This window comes from Podarcis vaucheri (assembly GCF_965113315.1).
Source record: "Podarcis vaucheri genome assembly, chromosome: 3".
Lineage (NCBI taxonomy): Eukaryota > Metazoa > Chordata > Lepidosauria > Squamata > Lacertidae > Podarcis > Podarcis vaucheri.
In genome coordinates this window covers 31,115,975-31,128,270 of record NC_138761.1, presented here as the reverse complement: position 1 = coordinate 31,128,270, position 12,296 = coordinate 31,115,975, and the positions used below count along the sequence as shown (strand labels likewise).

The following is a 12,296-nucleotide window of genomic DNA, read 5'->3' as shown; positions in this document are numbered from 1 at the left end:
GTCAAAATCAGACAAGTTGCTGAAAAATGTATATATATTTTACATACTTAGGGCAGGAGTGAGCAGTTTGGAAGACTAGAGTTCAAATCCAGACGGCAGCCGCTCATTCCCCCCTGAAAAGTTGCTTCTGATCCAGTATCTTCAGTGGCATTTAATTGTATCAAAGAGGAAAGGAAAATCCGAAACTGTCCTTTAGATTTTTGGAACCATGGCACACATGGGGTTGTATCCAGTGAAGTCATTGAGCTCATGCAAGGATGTCTGCTTTCACAATGGAACTTCTTCTCCCCCCCCCCCCCCGAAGGAGTCTGTTCCACAAGTGGAAGTGCTTGCGCAAATGGGATGATTTCGTTTTATGCAACCCATTGGCTTCTTTCAGTCCTGTCTCCTGTATTTTGTACCAACAACCAACACTGCATTCAGGGCCACATCACATTGGAAAATTCCAAATAGAAATTAATACTCATTTGAATTGGTCAAATGAGTGGGTTTCCCCCCCACCCCTTAACGTACACGTGTTAGGAAGCTGCAGATGGCTAAATCATTGTGCAACTTTACTATAAGTCGCAAATGTTTTCCCTCTTGATGTCAGTTCCTTGGACTTTGAATGCCATCTTTCTCTGAGAAAAGAACCAGTGTGGTGGAGCGGTAGACTCGTAATCTGGTGAACCGGGTTTGCTTCCCCGCTCCTCCACATGCAGCTGCTGGGTGACCTTGGGCTAGTCACACTTCTCTGAAGTCTCTCAGCCCCACTCACCTCACAGAGTGTTTGTTGTGGGGGAGGAAGGGAAAGGAGAATGTTAGCCGCTTTGAGACTCCTTAAAGGGAGTGAAAGGCGGGATATCAAATCCAAACTCTTCTTCTTCTTCTTCTATGGGAGAGAAGAATAACAGAGACCTCATTGTGGGAGTTTACTATAGATCCCCAAGCCAAACGGAGGACATAGATGATGCCTTCCTGGAACAGATGGCCAAGCATGCAAAAGGAAGGGAGATAGTAGTAATGGGGGACTTCAATTACCCGGATATTTGTTGGACGTCAAACTCAGCCAAGAGCATAAGGTCAAACAGATTCCTCACTGGCCTTGCAGACAACTTCATTGTCCAGAAAGTGGGAGAAGCAACAAGAGGAACAGCCATTTTAGACCTGGTCCTAACCAATGTTGATGACCTGGTTAGTGGGGTAGATGTGGAAGGATCATTAGGCGCGAGTGATCATGCTCTTCTGAAGTTTACTATACAGCGGACAGTAGCAGCCAAGCATACTAGGACTCAATTTCTTGACTTTAAGAAAGCCGACTTCATAAAACTTAGGGAAGTGCTGGGTGAGATCCCATGGACAGCAATACTAAAAGGAAAGGGAGTTCATGATGGCTGGGAGTTTGTTAAGACGGAGATAGTAAAAGCACAACGTCAGGCAATACCAATGAGACGAAAACATGGAAGGTGCCTAAAGAAACCAGGGTGGATATCTAAAGAACTTTTAACTGAATTAAGATTAAAAAAGGATGTGTACAAAAAATGGAAAAGGGGGGAAACCACCAAAGAGGAATTCAAACAAATAGCCAGCACGTGTAGACACAAAGTCAGAAAAGCTAAAGCACAGAATGAACTCAGGCTTGCTAGAGAGGTTAAAAGCAACAAAAAAGGCTTTTATGGGTATGTTCGTAGCAAAAGGAAGAACAAAGAAACAGTGGGGTCACTCAGAGGAGAAGATGGTGAAATGCAAACAGGGGACACAGAAAGGGCTGAACTCCTCAATGCCTTCTTTGCCTCAGTCTTCTCCGATAAAGAAGACAATGCCCGACCTGAAGAATTTGAAGCAAATGATTCAGCAAAGGAAACACAGCCCAGAATAACTAAGGAGATAGTACAAGAATATTTGGCTAGATTAGATGTATTCAAGTCTCCAGGGCCAGATGAACTGCATCCAAGAGTATTAAAAGAACTGGCAGATGTGATCTCAGAACCACTGGCAGTCATCTTTGAGAATTCCTGGAGAACAGGCGAAGTCCCGGCAGACTGGAGGAGGGCAAATGTTGTTCCTATTTTCAAAAAGGGGAAAAGAGAGGACCCAAATAATTATCGCCCAGTCAGTCTGACATCAATAGCAGGGAAGATTCTGCAGCAGATCATTAAGCAAACAGTCTGTGAGCACCTAGAAAGGAATGCTGTGATCACCAATAGTCAGCATGGATTTCTGAAAAATAAGTCATGTCAGACTAACCTGATCTCGTTTTTTGACAGAATTACAAGCCTGGTAGATGAAGGGAATGCAGTGGATGTAGCCTACCTTGATTTCAGCAAAGCATTTGACAAGGTGCCCCATGATATTCTTGTAAAGAAGCTGGTAAAATGCGGTCTTGACTATGCTACCACTCAGTGGATTTGTAACTGGCTGACTGACCGAACCCAAAGGGTGCTCATCAATGGTTCCTCTTCATCCTGGAGAAGAGTGACTAGTGGGGTGCCACAGGGTTCTGTCTTGGGCCCGGTCTTATTCAACATCTTTATCAACGACTTGGATGATGGACTCAAGGGCATCCTGATCAAATTTGCAGATGACACCAAACTGGGAGGGGTGGCTAACACCCCAGAGGACAGGATCACACTTCAAAACGACCTTGACAGATTAGAGAACTGGGCAAAAACAAACAAGATGAATTTTAACAGGGAGAAATGTAAAGTATTGCACTTGGGCAAAAAAAATGAGAGGCACAAATACAAGATGGGTGACACCTGGCTTGAGAGCAGTACATGTGAAAAGGATCTAGGAGTCTTGGTTGACCACAAACTTGACATGAGCCAACAGTGTGATGCGGCAGCTAAAAAAGCCAATGCAATTCTGGGCTGCATCAATAGGAGTATAGCATCTAGATCAAGGGAAGTAATAGTGCCACTGTATTCTGCTCTGGTCAGACCACACCTGGAGTACTGTGTCCAGTTCTGGGCACCACAATTCAAGAAGGACACTGACAAACTGGAACGTGTCCAGAAGAGGGCAACCAAAATGGTCAAAGGCCTGGAAACGATGCCTTATGAGGAACGGCTAAGGGAGCTGGGCATGTTTAGCCTGGAGAAGAGGAGGTTAAGGGGTGATATGATAGCCATGTTCAAATATATAAAAGGATGTCACATAGAGGAGGGAGAAAGGTTGTTTTCTACTGCTCCAGAGAAGCGGACACGGAGCAATGGATCCAAACTACAAGAAAGAAGATTCCACCTAAACATTAGGAAGAACTTCCTGACAGTAAGAGCTGTTCGACAGTGGAATTTGCTGCCAAGGAGTGTGGTGGAGTCTCCTACTTTGGAGGTCTTTAAGCAGAGGCTTGACAACCATATGTCAGGAGTGCTCTGATGGTGTTTCCTGCTTGGCAGGGGGTTGGACTCGATGGCCCTTGTGGTCTCTTCCAACTCTATGATTCTATGATTCTATGATTCTATAATTTGTTATTAACTGATTCTTTTCTTTCCAAATTCCTCCATGATTTTAAAAGAATATTATTTGGTTTTTTCTCTGTGCAGGGTAAAAATGCCTTTTTCAAAGACCTTACTTCAATCCAGTTGTTGCCGAGCGGCGATGTGGATCCAGCTCTGCTGTCTATACGTCATCAAGTTAGTTAAAACCTTGGGGGAAATTGGTGGCGGTTGTGTGTTTTGTCAAACTGAACTGCTACTGATGTGGCGGTCTTGTTTCCGTTGCAGTTCTTAACCAAACTGGTGAGTGCCGTGGCGCAAGCCCAGTCTTCATCTCAGAAAACAAAAGACAGCCCCGAAGAGTTAGTCGCCGTGTCTGTGAAAGACAGAGATTGGCCAGCCTTGGCTTTGGATTTGGCTCAGCACCTTCAGGTCGCAGAGGATATAATTAGGCGGCACTATGTGTGTGAGCTGTACAACTATGGCCTTGATCACCTTGGAGAAGAGGTAAAAAAGGAAGTTAATGTGTAGCATGTGTCAGAGGGCAACTGTTCCTCACAAGTACCATATTTTTCCGTGTATAAGACTCGTTTCCCCCCCAAAAAATAATGTCCAAAATTAGGGGTCGTGATACACAGATAGATCTTCCCTCATTTTCTTAAATCAGAGACCCCCCAAATAGGGGCGTCTTATACATGGGGGCATATTATAGATGGAAAAATACGGTACTTAGCTAGGTCTCCTGACTGATCCTCATGCTGTGGCTATGGGTTAAGCCTATGACATAATGTTATTTCCTTCCGTTGAATTGGCCTTTGGGAAGCAAGTCTTTAAAAGTGTTGTTCCTCCTTCTTAGGCAGTCTTTATCCACCCTACATCCCACCTTGGTCTAATATGCCATCAGGGGAGAAGGGTCCTTTGGACTTACCTGAAGGGTGTTTCTACACGATGACAGACTGCGCCCAGGATCACATCCTATGTGGATGCTTTTGGCTGTCCGCCTTAAGATCTCAAATTTAATTGGTAGTCTGTTTTTGAAATTCCTAGGATCTGTTGTTGTCTGCATTGCAGGTGTGTTTCATTTTTTGTTTGTGCATCCTGCATTTGCTTACACCTCAGCTTGGCAAAACTTGGGTGGTTGAAAGTTTCTTGAAAGGCAACTAGGTTACTGCCTTTGAGCAATAGGTGGAGCTAAACCCACCTGGGTCCAGTATGCCATCACACAGAAACACCCTTCAGGCAAGTCCAACAGAGGCTGGATAGCATGAGACTCTTAATTCCAGGGTTGTGGGTTCAAGCCCCATGTTGGGTGAAAGATTTTTGTGCTGCTTTGTTCAAATGACTAGCTGATACTTGTGGCCCCTTCCAACTCCACAATTCTGTAATCAAACCCTTCTAAATTGGTTTAATCCAGTGGTGTCCAAACTTTTTTCAAAGAGGGCCAGATTTGATGAAGTGAAGGGCCGTGAGGGCCGACCAAAGTTGTTAACTTTTTTTCAGGGTTGAAGTTGTTGAGGTTTTTTAAGGATTTTGCCCCAGGAAATAAACTGCCACAGGAGCAGGATTATACTGACCAGCAGGCCTGATTAGGCCCAGAAACGGACTTAGGACATGCCTGGACTTTAATCATTGCCAATCTTGTTTTGAGGTCAATCGTTTCCTTTGTGCCTAGGTAGAACACTGAAGTTCTGCTCTTAATATACCAGTGCTCTTCTTTTTATATGATTGTGTTAACATGTCCTGTAATATTCAGGCTATTCTTCAAGTACACGACAAAGAAGTCCTTGCATCTCAGCTGTTGGTGCTGACCGGACAGAGGCTTGCCTACGCCTTACTGCACACCCAGACCAAGGAAGGCATGGAGCTACTGGCCAGGCTGCCTCCAACACTCTGCACATGGCTTAAAGCTATGGTAATGTCCTTTGACTAAAAGCATCTTTTTACATCAAATAGTACAAGAAGGAAGAGTGTTTAAGATTTCACCAAGTCCATAAGTTTATTAAGTGCTTCATACTATGTTGTTGGCATCTGTCTGTCTCGAGGGACAATGGAGTGCACCTAAGGGGGTGAAGTCAAACCGTGTTAGCAGCACCGACATGATCTAACTGGAACAGAAGCCTGGGCATTGTGTATGGAGGTCTTTGGCTGCTCAGATGACAAGTCGCCCCTTGGCCTCAGTGATGTGGTCCAAAGGAAAGCAGAGCAATACATTTGGCAACAGCATGGCAGCAAGAGTTGCTGGAAGGAGGCATATAAGGCACCATCCAACTATCTTGGGGACTCCATTCTGGATTTACTCCTTAGCCTTTTCTTCTCTTGAAGATACCCTGCAAGGCAGCGGTTTATGATCAGAGTTTTCCTTCTTTTAGATGGGCTATCTTTCCCAGGTTGACAAGCCCCATTTGCCCCTTAGTGCTTCATACACTTGGTATAAAAAGATATAAATGTCTATAGAAGCATTTCACATCTGAAAGTTTCCAAAGTGAGGCTGTCTTTGCTCTAAGCAATGCCCGCTCTGAGTGGGTTAATATGCATGAATAATTTCTGACTAAGATTCGTACTTGAGGTGACTCCTGTGTCTTATATGACTGTTAATCTTTAGCCAGAGTGTGCCATGTGGCATGGAATCTGGACTCTACTGTAGATCTGGCTACAAAGACATGCCTGGCATTGTACCTCATGTAGTGGGGATCAGATGACTCCAAGAAGTTTTCGCTGTCACTACCCCCCTCCCCTTCTTAAAAAAAAGAACCACAGTAAATTTTAACTTGGAAGTTAATGCCTGCCTGGGTCAGCAGGGCTCCTTATAATTGCAGTCTAAATAACGGAATTTGCTCACAAAGCATAGTAGGACCAACCCTGGGCCTAAGGTGGTTGTATCTCTCTAGGATTAGCAGCCATTTGAACAAAAAAGAATGGCCTTAGAGCAGGAGCACACTACCTTATTTGATGTTAGTATTTCAGTATACAGATGTACTACAACAGGGCTTTTGTATGCCACTCTCTTGACTCAGCTGTGCAGGTAGGAACGAAACCACTGTAATACAGTGCTTCTGCTGCTCAGCCAGAGCAGTCAGGCCAGGTATCAAAAGCTCTTGAAAGATCAAGGAAGAATAACAGGGCTGCACTCCCTCTATCCCTTCTTGGATATAGGTGGACCTAACATGTGTTCATTAATTTCTATGGATCTACTCTAAGTACCTCTTACTTGAACGCTACCCAATAACCACCACTCGCCCTGGGTATGCAAAGAGTGCACTTAATCCTATTTGTGACTAAACCAAGTACATACATTATTATTACTTTCATTATAAAATTTATATAGAGTCCTTCATCCGAGGATCACAATATAAAAACACACAAATGCATGCCACAATAACGAAAGGAAACAATCCTGCCCCCTGGTCAAAATCTCAGAAAGAGGCGGGAAAGGGGGTGCCCTTGTCCAGCTTCTAAGTGATGACCTCTTTGTGGCCCACCAGAACAACCAGGCAGCTCTGCTCTTCTGGTTGTAGCAGTTGAAGATCAGCCAGCTGGTTGTGCAATGCCAGATGTAACAAATCAGCCATGAATCAAAGTTGCTGCTGAAGCCATGGCCTCCAGTAGTCTCATTGATGTTCTTAGCTAATGGTGGATTAAAGCAACAGGTTTGCCAGTGGGTAAGAGGGGCACTGGAGGCAGAGGTTCAGAGCTCTGTACCCTATATGTATTCTCTTTCTCACAGGCAGCCACAGACATCATCAGCACTGTCCACCACCTGACCACAAGAGGGTCATGGTTTCCCTTCTGCCACGGAGTAGTCTGTGTTACAGTGATCTTCACAAACACTGAGGTTTCCTTACGGCAGCTAAGTAGGGACTTGTAGCAGCGCCCCTTGCATCCAGACACCAGTGTTGCTTTTGTGGAGTATGCAAATAGGCAAGGACCAGGCTCATTGCTTTAGAATACAATTATGTGTTTCTGGAGAAAATAACCCACAAACTTGGAAGGTGCCTAATAAGCATTTAAGTGAAAATCCTGCATTTCCGTTGCCTGGTGCTGTAGCTTGAAAATTGCTTTTATAGGCGAATGCCTGACGACTTGTGTTTCCCCTCCCCTTTCTCTACAGGACCCACAGGATCTTCAAAATGTAGATGTGCCAATCACCTCAACCGCAAAGCTAGTAGACAAAGTGATAGAACACTTACCGGAAAACCACGGGCAGTATAGTGTTGCCTTGAATCTAATTGAGGCAGTGGAAGCAATGTCATGATGGCAAGGTCACAATTTCTGCTGCTAGTTTTGAACCGTTCTTATGTACAAGTCCAGTGCATGGCTCTTGTACGTAGAGATGAAGAACCACCTAGTGGGAAATGGTTTCAAGTGACTTTTGTAAACTAACCCTTTTAAGGCTTTTAGGAGATGCTACCCATGTGAAGTTCTACCCTTACTGTGGTGGGTAACACCAGCAGCCTATCATCTTTGTATATTTGTCTATATAACCTTAAATATTTATTTCTAACTTGAAGCACTTGCGCAGTAGTTCAGGTTTAAGAACAGCTTTGTCGTCCAGATTAACATATTAGAGTTTTTCATGTGCTAGAAAATCAACTGCTGCATTTTAAATGTTAAATTGAGAGGAATTTAATTAGAGGCTGAGAAAGCAGGAGCTCCTACGTGTATGTTGCTTCTGGTTTTCAGAGTAGTCTCTTGGCTGCTTTTAGCAAGGAGCTAGCTGGGTGGAGGCTTACAGCATTAAATAATTACTTCATACAATCATCATGCTTGGACAACTGGGCAAGGGGCAGCTCATTCTTAAAAAGATTGTTCCATTGGGAGGGCAGAGAGCACAAGTTAATTTCAAAATCTTGAAACAGAAGCTGCCTCTTGGATGTTCTGATAAAGTCTCAGAAATAAAATTAGGAATCTAATTTAAGCCAATCAGGTTCTGTAGAAGCATTAGTCTTTTTGTAACATTGATTGTTGTACAGTTTATTGTAAAAATATTGTAAATTGTCTAGCCCCTAGGTTCCCTGTGTTGAAATTTCAGCTTTCTGTACACAGCTGTCCAATATATGAAGTATTAAAAATAAACTAGTCATTCTTCTCTGGTGTGCATTGGTCTTATGAGGTACGAACACATATCTGGGTCTTTGAATCACAGATTTCCAGTGGATGCAATAGGAATAGTTTGGATCTCATAGGGCAGAAGGCAGAAATCAACCTGTAAAGGAGGGAATGTAGTTGCTGTTCAATTTGCAGCAGGGTTTGTGGGCAGCAGTCTATAGATCTAAGGATATAACATGATCACTTCTTAACTATAATTGAAAAATGAGTGCAGGTTGAGATTACCCAGTTATCTTGCTGGCATGTATGTTTGTCTGCTGTTAATGGTGGGTTGTGCTGAAGAATTGATGCTTTTGAGTTATGGTGCTGGAGGAGACTCTTGAGATTCCCTGCAAGAAGATCAAACCTATCCATTCTTAAGGAAATCAGTCCTCAGTGCTCACTGGAAGGACAGATTCTGAAGCTGAGGCTCCAATACTTTGGCCACCTCATGAGAAGAGAAGACTCCCTGGAAAAGACCCTGATGTTGGGAAAGATGGAGGGCACAAGGAGAAGGGGACGACAGAGGACGAGATGGTTGGACAGTGTTCTCGAAGCTACAAACATGAGTCTGACCAAACTGCGGGAGGCAGTGGAAGACAGGAGTGCCTGGCGTGCTCTGGTCCATGGGGTCACGAAGAGTCGGACACGACTAAACGACTAAACAACAACAACAATGGTGGATTGACAGCAGGTTAGCATGAAATCCTTGACCAGCAAGAAAGGGGGACCCACTTGTTACTAAGAAATCTTATACCCTTAAGAACACCAAAGACCATCTGGCATCTCTCACAAGCAGTTTATTAATGTACAAGCTTACGTATATACACCAAACCAGTTTTCAAATAAACATTCCAACATCTCTCCCCTCAGTAGTAGTGTGTGTTTTCTCATTACACACATTTCTTAGAAATAAGTCAGCAAAATATCAGGTTGCTTTTGAGAGAGCATGGAGACGTGGTTGCTATTTCCCACCAAGTGTTTCCGTGCATCGTGCACACAGCGTGTCTGCTGAATCCGCAGTGTATTTTCGACAGCGCAGGCATTTTGATTTGGCAGCCGGTAGAACTATGACTTTATAGGCAGATTCTTCCCGGATATCACCACCTATTGAAAGAAACAGACTCAACATTTAGGTAGACCTCTCTGTCTCTTGCTCACCCACCCCAAGAAACAAGGGAAGGTACAGCTAGTCCAAACAGATGCCAAGCTGGCAGTTATTTCCTTCTGCACTTACCTTCTAAGTTGATCAGAAATGTCCCTTTAATCATATCATCTGTGCTTATGTCTCTCGGAACTTCACTAAGCAGCGTCGTTTGTGATGCCATCATTATTTCGTTTAGCTGGGATGTACTGGAACACTCCTCGTGTTGCAGCACCTGGATGTGAATGACTGCATTTAGAGAAGGCTGTGGCTTCCAGGTCCAGCCATAAAGCCTACCAGCCCTACTGTTCCCTTTGAAACAGTGGTTCTCAAACTGTGTGGCAGGAGAAGATGTCAAGTGTGGCAAAAAGATTCAAGGCTAATCAAAGAAACATTTAAATATTTCAGTGCAGTACAGCATCAAAATATCTTTTTTTAATTTGCAGAATATGGATAGATATCTTTACAAAAAGACAGCAAAAGCATCAAGCAATACTGTGGACAAACCTAGTTGTGATCCAGAATTGAACAGAGTGCTGGAGAATAGCACTATTTTCCCCTGCCCCAGCTGTTTATTTTAATCTTTTTACATACCAATTCAGCTACTCTGAATTTCAGAAGTGTGTACAAATTTATACAATGAGTATATTAGAACCATTATTCAGAGTAAAGCTAATTTAAGATGCCTGTGTAAAAAAAACAAAAATGGATGTTTCAGCCAGGAGTGGAAAAGACTGCAACAGGCAAGCCTCTTTAGGAAAATCATTCAAAAGGCTTCTTCCTTTGTGGCTGAAGGATTTATGTCTGATAGACAAGGCAACAAGAGTACAGTCAGCAGAAAAGCTTCAAGACATGGTTAGGCTGGCATAGGAAGAAGCGCTCCTCTGGTATTTTGGTCCCAAGCTGCATAGGGCTTTAAAGGTAAACACTAGGGCTGTGTGATATATCATCCAAAACCAGTTTGAAGTCCATATCATGATACCGGTTTCAAAATTTTTGACCTAGCAATATATTGTGCGCGCTATGCAAAAATCACAATGTGGGAAAAACCATGAAGCCAGCCAATGCCTCTACACGGCTCCATCCTTGTTTCAGACATTGTGCTATATCAGTAAATTGCAATGATTAGCTGGTGATATATCACAAAGTTGAAAACACAGTGCTAGTAAAGACCAGCACCTTGCTTAAGGCCCTGAAGTGAACATCTGGTCAATGAAATTCTTTTAAAATTGCTGCAAAAATGAGTGAACTTTGTTGCACTTGTTGGAATTCTGGAAGCCAAACACTGTACTAATTGAAGTTTGAACAAATGGTATTGATTTTCCCGCTTACCTCCATTAATTCAAAGAGCAGTCCAGGCTCAATCACAAGTACCACCTGATATTCCAAAGCATTTTTGCCAGGGATCGAACCCAGGAAAGCATCTCTCATTGCACATGCTCCCTCCACTGCTTCTTCAAGGCCGGGTTTCTTCCATACGGGACTTGTGTTCATCCACCCAGAACGAAACACGCTATCTGACTCTTTGAAAGAAAGAAAAAGGTTAATACCCAAAGCACCTGCTCATATAGTCAACCCTGGAACACCCCTGCAAAGCTAAGGCTGTCAGTTAAAATTTCACTTATTGGGGCACTCTTAATATTTTAGCTTTAGATCATCAATATTACAAGATTTTAAAGACTCCCATCTTTTCCTAAAACGATTAGTTTAACTCTCTTGGGGGCCTGCAGGCCAATTCCAGCCAATGCACAGACAGTTCTTCAAATGTTTAGATAAAGGAATTCCCAGGGATTCTCAAACACACTGCTAAGGCTATAACATACAAGAGCCCTGCGTGAAGAAGCACCTGACAGCTCCAGCTACCTTACCTTTCTGATACGGAAGGTACTGGAATACCTCTTCAGCCAAATGAGGAAGGATTGGTGCAAAAGAACGAACCACCGTGTCGAAAATTGCAGCTAAAGCTGTTTGGCATGAGCGGCGCTTGGGATCTTTTTCTTCTTCACAATAAAGTCTGAAATGGGGGGGGGGGGATTGAACTTTTAGATATTGGTAGGAATTAAAAGCTGGAATGATGCCATTTTAAACTGGGAATGTCCAAGTATTTTCCCTTCTATATTTCAAACAACTAATATACTTTTGCATTTGGCAAATTAATACGTGTGTGTGTGTGTGTGTGTGTGTGTGTGTGTGTGTATCAACACACAAATAGCACTGAACCCAATGGTTTTGGTACCGATGGCTAGAATTTTTTCACACTGTTTTATTTAGGGGGGAGTGAAGCACACACAAAATCAAAAATTAAATAAATTTCAGGTTTAAGATTCCACTCGCACATATGATGGAAGCTTTTGCAAGCTAGTAAGAACAAAGGCCTGGTTCATGTATTGCTTGTGCATCTCTGCGTGTGCATTGAGGTTTCCTAAAGACAAGCTTTCTTAAGAGGGAACCAAGGTATAGTGAATAGGGAGACTCGCATTGGTAAGGGTACATGATTATACATACCTGTCCTTGATTATGCTGAAGTAAAAACTAGACAGCTCTCTAGTATGGAAGGCTTGCAGTAATCGTATGACTTTGCCATAGTCATATTCCTTATACGCTGTTGTAACCTGAAAAAATAAAATACAAAAACAGACAGCTAAATTAAG

At 43.2% G+C, this 12,296-nt stretch overlaps 2 protein-coding genes across 2 annotated transcripts in view; one reads left to right on the top strand and one right to left on the bottom strand.

The window, feature by feature from the left end:
- RAB3GAP2 (RAB3 GTPase activating non-catalytic protein subunit 2) overlaps nucleotides 1-8,502 on the top strand; it is a 53,287-nt gene extending 44,785 nt beyond the window's left edge. The window contains exons 32-35 of the mRNA XM_082217296.1: nucleotides 3,525-3,614; nucleotides 3,705-3,923; nucleotides 5,170-5,328; nucleotides 7,525-8,502. Coding sequence (XP_082073422.1) covers nucleotides 3,525-3,614; nucleotides 3,705-3,923; nucleotides 5,170-5,328; nucleotides 7,525-7,668 — 612 coding nt within the window. The 3' untranslated portion in view covers nucleotides 7,669-8,502. The remainder of the gene's footprint in view (nucleotides 1-3,524; nucleotides 3,615-3,704; nucleotides 3,924-5,169; nucleotides 5,329-7,524) is intronic.
- Nucleotides 8,503-9,286: 784 nt separating this feature from the next.
- The window catches only part of IARS2 (isoleucyl-tRNA synthetase 2, mitochondrial), a 33,341-nt gene continuing 30,331 nt past the window's right edge, over nucleotides 9,287-12,296 (bottom strand). Inside the window, exons 19-23 of the mRNA XM_082217409.1 lie at nucleotides 12,151-12,257; nucleotides 11,514-11,659; nucleotides 10,978-11,168; nucleotides 9,739-9,880; nucleotides 9,287-9,608 (exon numbers count right to left, since the gene is read on the bottom strand). Of these exons, the coding sequence (XP_082073535.1) occupies nucleotides 9,466-9,608; nucleotides 9,739-9,880; nucleotides 10,978-11,168; nucleotides 11,514-11,659; nucleotides 12,151-12,257 (729 nt within the window). The 3' untranslated portion in view covers nucleotides 9,287-9,465. The remainder of the gene's footprint in view (nucleotides 9,609-9,738; nucleotides 9,881-10,977; nucleotides 11,169-11,513; nucleotides 11,660-12,150; nucleotides 12,258-12,296) is intronic.